Below are 15,400 nucleotides of genomic sequence, written 5' to 3'. Positions count from 1 at the left end.
ATTGCACCATAAGGGTGGTCAAACTCTGAAGCCCTCTTCAGAGCCAGGGAGGTTGTGGAATCTCAGACACCCAAAGATTTGGTTCTCAGCTACACAAGGTGCTGAGCATCCTGATCTAAGTTGGTCCTGCTTTGAGAGTGGGGTTTGGATGGTCTGCAGAGGTCCCTTGCAACCTCTTCTGTAGTTCTGTTGTTTTCTTTGTTGGTTTTTTGTTGGTTTGGGTTTTTTTATTCCTCATTTACTAAAGCATTCTCAAAACACAAATTAAGTATATGAACCTTGACTGAATTTTAAAGTTAATCACCAAAACCCACCCAAAATTTATTGTGTTCTGATGCCGCTAGTCTGCTCCAATGGCCTATTCCACACCAGGCAGAAGCTCAGTCAGCTTCAATTCTGAATGTTTTGCATGCTACCTTTGAGTCTGGCCTTTCAAAATGAACACAGAACAACTGATGTAAATTTACCCATATATGTTCAAACCCATCCTGCTTTTATATTCTACTTGACAACAGGGAAAAAAAAAATGCTATTAAACTGATACTGCAGCTTTATTGTATTAAATTAATAGGTTTCTACTCAGCTTTTTTTTTTTTTCCACAGAAAAAATCCTGGAACAATGAGTGGCAGTGTGGCTGGGTTTGGTGTAGACAAAGGCTAAATATGAAGTGTGCAAGGTCTTTCAATTTTAGTTAATGTATCGCTAGCTAGAGTCTGCCCAAACCTCTTTGTGAATTTCACTCTACTAAATGATGTTGACTAAAGAATTTCAAACCACCAATAAAAAAAATATCAGTTTTCTTTGACTAGGAAGAGCTAAGAACTGGGACAACAACAGGAACTCAGCAGTAAGGTATAGTAGCATAGTGACAGGTACAGAATGCAAGAAGGTGAAGCACTTCTCTAATACCTTGCCAAACTCCAAAGCAGCATGCATCTTTTCTAGCAGTCAAATTGTACAAAACCAAAGTCATATTTGCTGTTCCTGCTTGGGTGTCCTCATAAACTGTATGTGTTTGCTTCCCCTCTGCTTTAGAGATGCCATCTTTCTGTTACAGCATAGTTCTCCATCTTCTGTCCTAAATGACACCACCCATCCAACCTCCAGTGAAACATACCTTCAGGTCAGACACATCTCTGTAGCACTGCTCCGAACGAGTGTGATCAGACAGCTGCACATTCCAGAAACATGGGAGCTGGTAGACAAGGAATGGATTTTGTTTGATGACTGCATTGAAGATATCCTATCAGACAAAACCAGAGAAACAGTTGGGTACATTGCTTCTACAGTGAGGTGATCTCAACCCCTCTTCTGACCTGTGTGTCCTTTCCCCCCACAGATAGAAATGCAATTCATTATGTGAGCTGAACTCTGCAAACTTTGATTTGTAATTCTGTTTTCAAAGAGGGTAGTATCAATCTAAGGGGTGATGTGTAGATCTGAACAAGAGGAATAGGCTTGCTTGACACACAGAACTAATGGACTCCAGTAAAGTTTTCGAAACGTGTATCTTGTCCTGCTGGGAAGAGATGTGGTTCCTCTTTTAAGTCACCAGGGAGAGTAATATGCAGTAAATGATAAACTGCCTGCTGTTAGTAAGTACTGCATCACTTTTCAATAAAGGAGATGAAAACGGTTCTGGCATTCTGCTTCAAGGTGAATTACTGTGCGGGATTTTAGGTAGCACTTCATTGTTGCAACAAGTATTCTAGGTATTTCATGGGAAGGGCAGAACAGCCTGTATCGTGAAGGACTGAATGTGTTCTGCCTCTATGCAGCCATCCAGTTGGAGAAGTAAGTTACAAGGACAGTCTTGTGGTTAAGGTACTAGGGCAAGGCATAAGCAACCTTGGTCTGTCCTGCAAAATTCTACCTCATGAAGGTAGTAAGTCAGCAGCTCATGACCTGACTGAAAACACAGTGAAGTTGCAAGAATATTTTTAATGAACTTCAGCAGCTTTTGTATCAAACTGTAAGAGCACTGTGCACAAATGCACATCAATATGTACACAGTAAGCTGCGTGTTTTCTTCGTGGTGGCTGGTCATAAGCCAGATGTAGCTTAGAAGCACTAGAAATATCTAAATGTGATGCTGTATTGAGTGAATACATTGAAGTTGTTGAGCAAGACTTATTGGTTCAGGTCCAGTACTACATAAACAGGGTTTCTGGATTAGAAACTGAGAGCTGGATGGAAGCACAAAGAGAGTAAATATGCATTTCTGTGTAGTGGCACACTGTTTCTACTCTTGGCCTCAGTTTCCCATCTGTGGCAGGGAGATGTAGCACTTTTATCTTCACAGGTGTGTTGCGGCAAGGAGTACATTAAAAGACTGCTGGGATTCATCTGCCAGAAACAGTAAAGAAGTATTGAAGACAAACTGAAGTCTGCTTAGACTATAACTAGTAGGGAAAGACACAGTATTTTTGGACTTCCTGTGTCTGAAGTTTCATGCTAAAAAAGAAGGACAGAAAATTAAAGCTTGAAGACCCCATTTATCTATCCTATGAGTCATCTGTGCAGAGAAGGTAAAAATGTCAGTGGAGTGAGAAAAACCTCATGAGCAGATCTCTCCTCTCTTCCACATTTCCCCCAGAATAATTAAACAAACAGTGACTACAGACACACATCTTTTCTCTGCCTTTGCCACATCTCATCCCCTAGCCCTTTTTCCCCTTCAATCCGTGAAGCAGTGTTTGTACCACCCATCTGCAACATCCTACTCACCTGGTCAGCCAGTGAAGTGGATAACATGCTCATTAACTCCCGCTCTGCTGTGAGTCTCCACATCTGCTCCCATTTCATCTTCCTTAACTTATCAAGAAGCAGCAAGATAACCCCTGAAGGAGAACACAGGGAAGAGAGCAAGAGAAACCATGATGTCACATGCCAGTCAGAGCCCACCCTGTCTATGTACTAACACAGCAGTTAAAAAGAGGACATGAGCTGAGATGTATCAGTGGTAACTGCAGTCCTTAACCTCTGCTGACACAGGAGGCTGACTAAAAAAACCTTCAGATTTCAAAATGCCACTAAGATAAAGTTTTTCTTAACCCCTGAGGCTGCAGAGAAGAAATGGAGAGATGACATACTGATGATGAATGTTAGGTTATATAAGTTTGCAAGAAGGCTAAGTAGCTGAAAAGAAGTGAAACTGGGAAGAAGCAGGAGAAGCATATTGTTTTTCTAGTTATCAGTCTCCTAAACTGATAAAGCTTGTTTTCACAATGACATGATTAACATTGGGATTATTCCTTACAAAATGAACCAATACAGGTGATTCACATGATGGAGTCTAACTCCATCCAAAGATCATTACCATTCCAAAGAGAATTAGACAATATCTTACTAGAAAGAAAGAAAGAAGGAACCTGTCAACACTCAGCAGTAACCCCTCCACTCATACTGAAAACTGACAGGCTGCAAGAGGATAGTCTGTCAACGCACTGTCCACTAGGAAAAGGGTGGATACAATCCTGATTTATCTAGTGTGACTCCATTTCTGCCATTGCCACACTAAACAGAGATCTGCCTCTTCCAAAATAATACTGTTTAAATTCATTTATATCTGGCCTGAAATCAAGATTATGCTGAGACAAAGACAATTTTGTCACTCATATAAAACCTTCTACTCAATGTGTGCAGGGTGAAATCTGGCCTTTAATACTTCCTGAATAAAATGAAATTGCAGCCCTTCCTCCACTAGTAAGAAGTTAATCACCTGACACAGCTGATTGTAATCCTTGAAACCTTTCTGAGTTACAGCTTACCAATGCTGGTTAGCGTTCAGCCTTTGAGAGTGCCTGCCTTTAAGGCAGCAAGTGCTCATAGATCAGGATCCTCAGATTGGAAAGTTGCACTGGAAGTGGGAAAAGAGATAGCTCAGCGTGCACGCATTGTCATGCTTTAGTTGCTTTTTGTCTGGACAAAATGGGAAGATGGGAAAAGCAATGAAGCTTCAGCAGAACCTTTTCTACGGTGTCTCAGAAAATTTTACTTGAAAAATTAATTTGGAAAGACTTAGATAAGAGTGCTGTCATGGGGAATGAATGCAAACTGAAGGACTATAAAGAAAGAGTACTGACAAACAGCAGCCTCAAAAGGTTGACAAGAAGTACCTAGCAAGAGCAGTGATAGGTTCTGTGTTGTTTCACATCTTCATTAGTGGAAGGAGGAAGTGAACAGAATAGTAATGACATCTGCAAGTGACATTAAATGAGGTCTTACAAAAATATATCATGGCAACTATAGAGAAACGTAACAGCTACACAGAAGAATATGAAATGCCAAAAAGCAGGCACTGGGAAAAGCTGCCTGAGGGAGTCTGAGATGATAAAACTAAAAGTAATGAGAATCAGAAATGAAATGTAGTCTGAATACTCTAGAAAAATTGGTTTAAAACTGTTGTGGTGAAATAACCTAAAAATAGCAGATAAAATGCTTTTTTTCATGATTTTTTTTAAAATCAGACTACACAAAAATTAGATGATATACCTGGAACAATCCTGCACTGCTTGGGAGAGAACAAAGGTGGTTCCAGTTCATTCCTATCTTCAGTTTCTATGACATGGCAAATTCCTCTCTAGGAAAACCTGGTGCTGCCATGAATAAAAGGAAAACCTCTTCTGGCAGTGAATTTTGTGGGCTATTTTAGTTCTGTTTTCCAGTCCATCTGGTTCCCAAGGATGCTGGAACCTATACTGGAGGGATCCCCTTTCATCTTCAGTCAACCTTTCTGCTTCCAGCTGTTGGATTGGAAAGGGACGCATTGTCACAACATGCTACAATGTATTTCTGCCAGTGTTTGTCTTCTCTCCAGCATAAGCAAAGCCCATTTGGAGTCTGCAGTGTGTGTACATTAGCTTCTAAGAGAGCCATTGTGCATTGTCTGAAAGTCTAGATCAATGTGAAACAAGTTCCTTGTACTGCAGCAATAAACTGGGTGAGATGAGCTCCCCTTTGACAGTGGATTTTTTCCAGTTGGCGAGAATTGTCAGCTTTGCTTCACGAGTGAAATACAACTGCAGAGATTCTTTATTAAGACAAATAAAGAGTAATTGTATGATTCAGTTAATTGTAATGACAATACAGTATTTTTTCTTAATTTCTTTAAGCCTCCAGTCTGAGGAGGAAAAGAGGAAATGTTTTAGTATGTGCAGTATTCACCTTGGTGGTTTTTTTTGGTCTTCCACTCCTGTGTTAGCAGCAGATTATGGCATTGCAGCTAAAGAGATTACGCTGTCCTGAGGGGCTATCACGCTAGCAGCTGAGAGTGAAAGAGGCAGATGGGGTGGAAAAACTGGAATGTACGTGGGAAAGACTGTATTAAATTATGATGCAATCATAGCTATTGAAAACACAAGCTTTTAATGTTCCATCATCAAGACTAATTTTTATGTGATTTCTACTTGAATTCACCTACAGGCTTAGGTTTAACACTTTTGTACTGCCTCTGTGCAAAGCTTCTTGTGCTGTGGAATTCTAATTTACCGCTGCTGTAAAAATAACTACTGGCAAATATTTATAGCAAGTTTAAATATTTATTTGTTAGTATTACTGAGAATAAGACATTTCTGCTAAAAGGAGAATTCATCTAATTAGTGTTATTTAGTGCAAAAGCGTGCGTGTTGGGAACTTTTAAATAGTTCACGCAGAGGAAAAATTACCTTTTGCACTTCAGTTTCACTTGTGTATTGTTCTGTTACCAAAGGCAAACATAACAAATGAACTAACTCCAATCTGTGCAGTTAGTTTGCAGGCACAGTGTCTGAAATAGGGAAAGGGAAATATTTGCCTCAGGAGCCACTTTCCTCAGAGTCAAATTGACTGAAATCTCAGACTAAATTTAAGATGACATACAGCTGAACATAAGGGGAAAAGGGACTTATTCTCAGCTGCTGTTGTGGGGGAGAAAGTGACTGGAGGAAAACAAAAAAGAAGAAAGAAATCAAAGGAATATTTTATGAACATCTGGCTCCAGGCAGTGAGACTTCTCATCTTCTGATGAGTGCAGCATTTTTCTGTCCTGATCTACCTGAGCAAAACAAAGGGAAAGCTTGGGAGCAAATAAACAGAAAGACAAAAGCGTCAACCCAAATGTCTCATGAGTGTTAAACAAATTATGATTAGCCACAGAACACCCTATTTTCCCTTATCCTGAGGAAACAAACAGTTTGTATAGAATAGAATAGAATAGAATAGAATAGAATAGAATAGAATAGAATAGAATAGAATAGACCAGGTTGGAAGAGACCTTCAAGATCATCATGTCCAACCTATCATCCAACACCACCTAATCAATTAAACCATGCAACCAAGCATCCTGTCAAGCCGCACCCTGAACACCCCCAGCGACGGCGACCTCACCACCTCCTCGGGCAGCCCATTCCAATGGGCAATCACTCTCTCTGTGTAAAACTTCCTCCTAGTTCAGGCATAGACAGAGATGCAAATATCTCAACGAGCTCTTGGAAAAATAATGCTTTATCACTAAACTGGTGGAACATGTCCCAGGTCTGGATTTCCTTTGAATGGCATTTTCTCCCCTTGCTCGATGTGACTTTTCTTGAACTACTGAAATCTGACATTCTGAATTGCTCAAGCAAACAAGCAAGCAAGCAGGCAAACAAAGGAGTTGCTCAAAAAATGAAATTTCAGACACACAGAAACACAGCCAGCAAAACAAAAAAGGCAAAAACCAAAATAATGAAAAAAAAAAAAAAGACAGACAAATTTAGTGAAAAGATTGGAGAAAAACAAGGCAAAAAAACCCCTGAATTAAACTATTTGGTGTGAAAATGTCAGTTGGGAAATAAATGGAAAATAAATGTTTGATTCTGCTTCTAGCAAAACTGGAGAGGGTCACCTGAATTTTTTTTTTCTTCTTCCTATTTTGTGATTTGATAATTTATTTATTTTTTGACTTTCCAATGCTTTGTCTAAGCAATTGCTTCAGTGGATGCTTCCAGCCGTCTCAGCAAAATAGTCTAGGCTTTTTTTGTTGTTGTTAATCTGCTCAAGAACAAAATAGTTAATTTCTCTGTTGTTTTTTTTTCTGCCATCTCAGCAAAATAGTCTTTGTTGTTGTTAATCTGCTCAAGAACAAAATAGTTAATTTCTCTGTTGTTTTTTTTTCTGAATGGTAAGTTAAAAGTTTACAGAAACATCAGCAATTTCCCTTGGAATGCTACCAAGCATCCCTAGGTCCTTCTTCACAAACACAACACTATGGCTTTTCCTGAAATTCAGAGAGGAATATATAGTAGAGCTTGAAGGAAGAAACAACATTTTAAGATAGAACAGAATCACTTACAGAAGTTGTAGTGAAACTGGACAAGCTTTCAAATTCAATCAATTTATTACAATGCCCTTTTAAGGTGGCTGAAAAAACACTCAGTGCTATGGGGGGAAAAAAAAATATAGCTACTGAGAGATCATTTTCTGTAAGCGTTACCTTGCCTTTTTCTTTCAGGTGGAAGAGGATGCTTTTGTGAGCGGTTGAAGCAATGCCACATTATGTGAGCAGCATCTCAGAGCCTATCCTTGACAAGTTTTTAAAAATGCTTCTCAAAACTAAGCCCATAATATAAGAGTGAAGCCTCTAGACAGATAGCAAGTAAATACCATTACAATGTCTGAGAAAGACAGGCAAGACACACTTCAAAGCACATTATGCAGCAATAGTGAGTTTTGAAAAAATTAATTGGGATTTTACAAGACCTAAGCAGTATCCCAAAGCCCATACACCAAACCACTGAGTCTCAGCTGCTGTAAAAAGGAATATGAAACAATATGCTACTATGTTTTGTGCAATCGATTCAGCATCAAAGAGTTGAGTCCGGTTTTAGGTGCTAGGAAAGGGGCTTTTAGCTCTGCCTACCCGGAAGAGCTGCCATGGTATCGCTGACCACTTAGTATTCTAGCAAATATTTATGCATGCTATTTTAACTCCCATTTATTGTACCTAAAATCAGTGGGAGTGGTCACAGTGTGTAATGCTAGGAATGTGATTACACCATTCACGAATTAGGGCCCAAATGACCAGTTTTCCTAAGGACTGGGTCACACCTCCACAGCACTGACTGTGGCCTCTGCTTTCACACAGTATCACCAAGGTTGGAAGAGACCTCAAAGATCGAGGCCAACCTGTCACCACAGACCTCATGACTAGACCATGGCACCATATGCCATGTCCAATCCCCTCTTGAACACCTCCAGGGACGGTGACTCCACCACCTCCCTGGGCAGCCCATTCCAATGACAAATGACTCTCTCTGTGAAGAACTTTCTCTTCACCTCTTCCCCTGGCAAATAGAAAAACACGAGTATATGGCTGCTAGGGATTAAAAAATTTGAATTCAAGCTAAAATTCCACAAGCCAGTGCAGGAATTTTTAATCTTCATTTTCAGCCTTTGTATGGATGAAAATCACTGCATTTATTTCATTGGATTTGCAGGCCAGCTAGCTAACTGCTGCTCATAATCTCACTATCTGTATCATTAGTATAATAAACCCATAGCTCATGTCTATAGCTTTTAACACAGTATGACCAAAGCACTGTCATTCTGGAGTATTCTGATACATTATTTAACTATGAACTTACATGCATTGGACCTGTTATCCAAAAAAGCGTTTCACAATGTAAAAACAAACAAACAAACCCAACAAACTAATATAACTTGCAGGGATGCACAATGTGTTAATTGAGAATAAAAGATGACTCCACACTTGAACTTATCTCTGAGAGAACTGAAGAGGGCTGAGGAGCTGTTTTGAAATGGAAAGTGGGTGTCCCTCTGGGCATGGTGACAGAATGCAATAGTCTGTGTTTTCTCTGCACATGTATTGAAAGCAAAGCTGTGGTAGAAAGCATTTTGGAACGTAGTACAGTCACTCTGTTGGGAGCCTGGTTCCTCTTGAAGCATTATAAACATTTTGTTTACATTTCCTGATGACCATTTAATGAAATGCAACACTTATTTCCTTTTTCTCTTGCAAAGTATGGTGTTTCTCCTTAAGCAGAATTAAGATGAAGGATATATTTGAGCATGATTCTAACTTCTTTGAGAGCTACTGAGTGTAGCTCAGAATTTCCCAGTTTTCTAATTGTGTCTTTGTTATTTAGATACTGCTCTTCTTGAGTAATATGCAAAAAAAAAAATACACACATGCTTTGTATCTTCTCTTTAATGACCTCCATTTCTGGTGAAATTCTCCAACTTTCTTCAAGTCCCAAAGGTTTCTATGGAAAAATTTCCTGGATTCAGGAGTCTAAAAGGTTTACAAGAGAGGAGTCATGAGCCATATGACTTCTAGGACATCTATGGAGGAAAAATTCTTCTACTTACAGACCACCTTGCTAAGTAATGCTCTCTCCTCCTGACTTCCACAGTCAGCAAAACAAAAACATCTCCAGACCCGGAGGAATTGCCTGCTCTTACATAGATTCCAAGCAGTGCAAAGCAATACACGTTCCTGCCCAAACTGCTGCTGAAGTTGTAAATCCTCTAGTGCAAAAACAACATGGCTGGCAAAAAGACAAATATTAGCAACATCAGAAAGAGAAACTAGAGGTGTCCCCAGCTGTTCTACTTGCTTTGAGCATCAAGGAAGACACTACAGATAATAATCTTCATCAAATCTCTGTTTCCTGAACCTTGTGGAAAGAATTGTAGGAGATGAAAACCATGTGTGAAGAAGCTCCTTACATGGGTTTAAAAGAACCCAGTTTTCTTACAGCCCTTTGCACTCTGTGACCCTTGTGAGCAGAGCTTACATTTTAAAGACAGTGGAAAACAAATATTCCAGGGACTTCTCAGCTGGTAAACTAGAACAATAGCTTCCAAGAGAGGAGATAAAAAACCACCACAAGAGGGAAACCATTAAATTGTCTTGAAATTCAAAAGATTGTGAAGGTTTTTGCTCAGAAGTTTTAAACTGCAGATAACATATTCTAACTTCAGGCCAGCAAAGGGAGAGGGGAGGGAGGTTACAGCTTCTATACAATGTGTCACAATGGCAATTTACAACTACCTGAAGGGGGGTTGTAGCCAGGTGGGGGGTGGTCTCTTCTCCCAGGCAACCAGCACCAGAACAAGAGGACACTGTCTCAAGCTGCACCAGGGGAGGTTTAGGCTAGATGTTAGGAAGAAGTTCTTCATAGAAAGGGTGATTGGCCATTGGAATGGGCAGCCCAGGGAGGTGGTGGAGTTCACCACCACTGGAGGTGTTTAGGAAGAGACTGGATGGGGTGCTTGGTGCCATGGTTTAGTTGATTAGATAATGTTAGATGATAGGTTGGACTCGATGATCTCAAAGGTCTCTTCCAACCTGGTTAATTCTATTCTATTCTATTCTATTTTATTCTATTCTGTTCTATTCTATTCTAATGACCCATCTAAATGGAGCAGAGGACAGCTATCCCAAATATGTGCCTCACAACATTATCATGCTCAAGTATCACCCAACTGCTCCTCTGTGTGCCTCTTTGTATGTCTGGAAGTCATGATGGAGGTGCCAAAGTTGATATTGACTTAAAAATTATATGGGGGAAATTAGGAAAATTTCTCCAAAGTTTTAAAGAACCTTTGTCTCTCATCAGCACTAAAAATGCTGTAAGTTCTTGCATGGCAGTTATCTGTCACTTCATTTGCCTGGGTGTCTAGGAAAATTCAGTCAAGAGGAAAACAAAGTTGTGGTTAAATACATATTTAAGTGATAAAGCCAAAAAGGATAATTTTTAGCTCCTGCATACCAGAAACCATAGGATTTTTCAAAATCAATTCCTGCTTTAACTAGAGGATAACTTCAAAAAAAAAAAAAAAAACCCACCCCAAAACATTGAGTCTTGATTTAAAAATTTACAATAATGGAACATCTATGACAAACTTTGCTAAGTTATTCCAATGCATAATTACTCTGATGAAGGATACTTCCCTTATTTCTAATTTGAATGTGACTTTGAACTTGCAGTCATTTGATCTTGCTGAACCTTTGCTAAATTGGCAAGTCCTCTATTAAGAAATGTTATTTTATCCTGTAGATACTAATAACCTATGATCAAACTATCCTTTGACTCACTTCCAAATAAGCTTCTGGAGCCATTTTTCCCAACTTTCTAGGCAATTTTCCAGTACTTACTTTTAACCTTGTTGAAGTACTCATCTCCGACCTGTGGAGATTAGACCTGGCCAAGTAGCTGTAACTATATTTAAAAACATAGTCACTTCAAGAGGTGATTCCTAGCACCCTGATCAAGAACTACAGAGTGGTTGTACACACACTGTTCAGGGGCTAGCTCCGCAGAGCAGGCTGGCCACATTTATACTACGTCATACATGTCTCTGAGGGCCTAGATTGTGTTCCCTCGGTTTTTCAGGTGTAACAATTATTCTGTTTGCATTTCTCAGTGTCCAATATTGTGAGAGAGCCATGTGACAGTTTTCTAGATTAGAGAGCTTTTAGCATGAAACTGATGATCTATGTTGTGTGCACCTAGAGAATGTCATCAGGGCATGGAAGCATATTGAAGAGTGTGAAGTCTTCTGATGCAGCGTTGAAGGACTGGAAAGAGATGCTAAACACAATGCAGTCATATCCATACTACCTTCCAGAAATACTTCCTGGAGTGAACTATCATCAAGTTACACTCACTTTTTATTTATTTTTTATTTATTTATTTTAATTTTCTTGACAAAAGACAGGTTTTCCTTGATCCCAGGCAACAAACCTGTTTCATGATCTTCAGTTCCTGTAAATCAACTTAAGTCTATCTAAAAGCAAGAATCTGGCATTTATATCCCATCTGGACCTTTTTCATGATGCTTATCCACCTTTTTTTTTTTCCTCAGAAAGGAGCAAAAAAGTGGCTTTTGCCCCAGCAGCAGAGGAGAAAATGTTGCTCATGGGCTGAACAGCCTCTCAGATATTTCTTTATAGTTGGATAACAAATGGGTTTGGGGTTTTGCATTCAGAAACAATCAAACATCTTTCCTCCCCCCATTCTTAATGGACAGTTTATTGACTGGATGAGATTCGGGAGGAACAGAACGTTCTAAGAAATGGATTAGGGGAAGGAAAGCAGCAGCACAGAATGAATAAGACTGAAAATTAACCATAGCATTTTTTAATAAACAGGAAACACAATGCACTTCAATGCAATGATTTTGCCCAAAGGTCAGCTACAGGTCGATCTTTTATCCATGACCATTTCCCTTCTATTAACAGACAGACAGGACTGAGCTCACAACAGAAATACAAGGATGCACTTGTGTAAAGAGAAGACATGCAGAACTGGAGTTTGCTTTCAGTGGGAAGAGGGTAAGATCTCTGGAGATACATTCTGACTTGACCATATAATTCCATGATCCTATCTGGGAAAGCTTCTCTTTTCACCACTTCTTCTAAATCCTTGAGAATAAATGAGTACAAACTGACTGTATATATATTAGTGAAGTGCTGCTGTCCTCCCTGGCTCAGTGGGATGAAGACAGGTGAAGGAGGGAAGCTTGAGGAGCTACAGCAGGAATAATTACAAGTCAAGATGCAGCTGAACAGAGACAGAATAAAGATAATGGAGAAAGAACTGAGCTGCTGCTCTGAGGTATCAATGTCCACTCTAATTTGCAGATTCTTCTGTCTCAAAAGTCTCTTCCTTAGATTTGAAGGCACATTAGAGATCATCTACTCCAACCTCCCTGCCATGGTCAGGGATGCCTCTCAACTAGACTTGGCTGCTCAAGGCCTCATCCAACCTGCCCCAGGGAGGAGGCATCCACAACCTCCCTGACCAATCTATTCCAGAGTCTTACCACCCCTGTGCTGAAGAATTTCTTCCTAAGATCCAGTCTAATCTTACTCTCCCTCATCTTAAAACCATCCCCCCTTGTCCTGTTGCTGAACATCCTTATGAAAAGTCCCTCTCTCAGCCTATCCTCATAGCATTGGTTTTCCAGCCCTTGGATCATCTTTGTGGCCCTTCTCTGGACTCACTCCAACAGCTCTGTGTCCTTCTTATGATGGGGACACCAGAACTGGATGCAATATTCAAGGAGAAGTCCCACAAGAGCGTAAAGGGCAAGAATCGTCCCCCTTTACAGGCAAAGGTTTGCTGTGAACCTGTTTTGCCCTAACACAAAAATAATTAACATATAGTAATTTCTGTCACAAATAGCACTTGAGAAGGATCTGACTGAAAAAAATCAACTGTTTTTCTGTTGTCAGTCTCTTAGAGGTGACAGTTTTGACACAAATGTATAGAAAGACATCTCAGTTACTCTGCTGCTTTCTCTGACAGGCACCAGCTACCTGTTGGAGTTCGAAGATGAAGTTCAACTGTGATACCTTTCTTTGCTTTGAGACTATGGCTAAACTCTTTGTTTCTGTAGCTACAAAAAGGAGCTGTCTTTACAGTTCTTACAATCACTTTTATGGGCACAATGAGAAGCTGGAAAGTGAACTTGCACTTCAGAAGAAAAAGTACTGATTTTACTATTGGTATGCATTTGTCTGGGGTTCTCTTGTAATATAATAGAAGTTTTTGTCCAAAGTTTAAGCACCTGGGTATCTCTACTGAGCTTTTATGTGAAAGTCTTTCATCTAAATTTAACCTGCTAATGATGGTTCTTCTTCAATAAGGAGAGGGTACTTCAAGAGTGCTGGACAACATAATTACTCATTGAGCTATGTATGTTCGCCCAAAGAACTGTCTTGATCAAGCTAAAAATACCACATTCCAGAATGATTCTTTACATCATTAGGCTGGAACAGTACACACACACACACACACACACGCCCTATTTACATATATTACATGGAGAATTTTACATTATGAACTCAGGTCAAATCAGTAAAAAAACCCCAAAGTAGGGCAATTTAATCAACTGAAAATAAATACTATTCATTTACTCCAATACAATGGAAACTAGAATCCGGTATAGACTGTCTGAATGCCATTGGTTTTGAATTGCAGGTTTCTTAGGAGATGAAAAGTTTTCAGTGTTTCAAAGAAAGTAAAGTGCTGGTTTTTAAAAAAACCAGTTATTGCAGGGTCTGATAGATTCAATTGCTAAGGGGCAGAGGATGTATCTCAGAGAATGCAATGAACAGTAGACTAATTCGGTCACAGCAATGCCATTACTCCGTGGACAGGCCCCTCAAACTAGAGGCACCATTTTCAAAATCAAATATATATTGACCCTCATTTCAGAAATGTCAAGCAGGCTGTAAACAAGTTCTCAGTACCTCACATGCTTTAGAAACTGCATGAGAAAGACTGGAAAGAAAGCCGCTCTTTGCGGGTAGTCAGCTTTAAAGATAGCTTATTTTTAAGCGTAAGCTACAGATTACAGCCAACACAGATAGGGATGTGGCCATCCAAAGCAGAAATGTCATTTTAGCTTCCCATCATTGACACAGACAGACTGACACTTCCTGTTGAGTCTAAAGGCAACAATATGCTGGCACTTTCTAAACCACTACCTGTACAATGTGCACAATATCTGTACTCCAAATACATCTCTGTGCATTATGAAGCACACATGTGTATCAGGATGCTTTGAACTGACAACAATGTTCACTGAATGAGTGCACAATGTCTTCAAGAAGGAATCATCTGTTTCAAAAAACTGGTACAGTGTGAATCTGAGTAGGTGAGGAAAATGCCACTTTTTGCCTTGGTGTTGGACTTAGGTTTTTTGTGGGGTTTTGTGTTGTTTTTTTTTTTGTTAACATTAAAATGTAATTTTCCATCTGTTTGCAAAGGCTCCTGAACTCACAGCCAAACCTAATGATATCAGTTTCTGTACCAAATGTGACTAATGTTTTACGTAATGTGAGACAGAAAGATTGCAATGGCTTTTGGATAGGGCATGGCTAAACTGAGTCAAGCCCTGACAGTGGCTATTTAGAGGTTCTATAAACCACAAATTTATAGAACTCTTAATTCATGGAGACAATCTGGGGGAAGTCTCCTCTCTCAAGCAACTGCTATACACCTTTTTTACACCACAAAGCAAAGGATTAGTGCTCTACTCAGATGGTTGTCACAGAATTCTGATTCTTTCATGGGCAAGATAGCATTTTGGCAAAAGATTTGCCCAGAATGAAGCAACAACAGCCATTTACACTGTTAATTGTGAGTATTCCCAAAAAAACACCAATGGCTAACAAAATTGAAAGTGCTCAGCACTTCTGAACATCAGATTCATTATCATAATGCTGTGACCACAAGCAAAGCATTTGCTTTCTGCACTGAAGATCAACAGTATCCTGAAGGAGCACAACAAGTGATGCAGTCTGATTTCATACAAACAGACTGTCCTACACTTGTCACAATGGTTAAATATTATGCAAAAAATGACATAACATATGCTTCCCACTTACAATTCATCTTCCATAGG

The 15,400-nt window shown here is 39.6% G+C and overlaps 1 protein-coding gene across 1 annotated transcript in view; it reads right to left on the bottom strand.

Moving 5' to 3' along the window:
- LARGE1 (LARGE xylosyl- and glucuronyltransferase 1) overlaps positions 1-15,400 on the bottom strand; it is a 287,244-nt gene that overhangs the window by 44,170 nt on the left and 227,674 nt on the right. The window contains exons 9-10 of the mRNA XM_009896150.2: positions 2,729-2,841; positions 1,119-1,244 (exon numbers count right to left, since the gene is read on the bottom strand). Of these exons, the coding sequence (XP_009894452.1) occupies positions 1,119-1,244; positions 2,729-2,841 (239 nt within the window). The remainder of the gene's footprint in view (positions 1-1,118; positions 1,245-2,728; positions 2,842-15,400) is intronic.

Source organism: Dryobates pubescens, chromosome 15 (assembly GCF_014839835.1).
Source record: "Dryobates pubescens isolate bDryPub1 chromosome 15, bDryPub1.pri, whole genome shotgun sequence".
Classification (NCBI taxonomy): domain Eukaryota; kingdom Metazoa; phylum Chordata; class Aves; order Piciformes; family Picidae; genus Dryobates; species Dryobates pubescens.
Note: the sequence above shows the minus strand (reverse complement) of the source record. Positions and strands in the feature narration are given on the sequence as shown.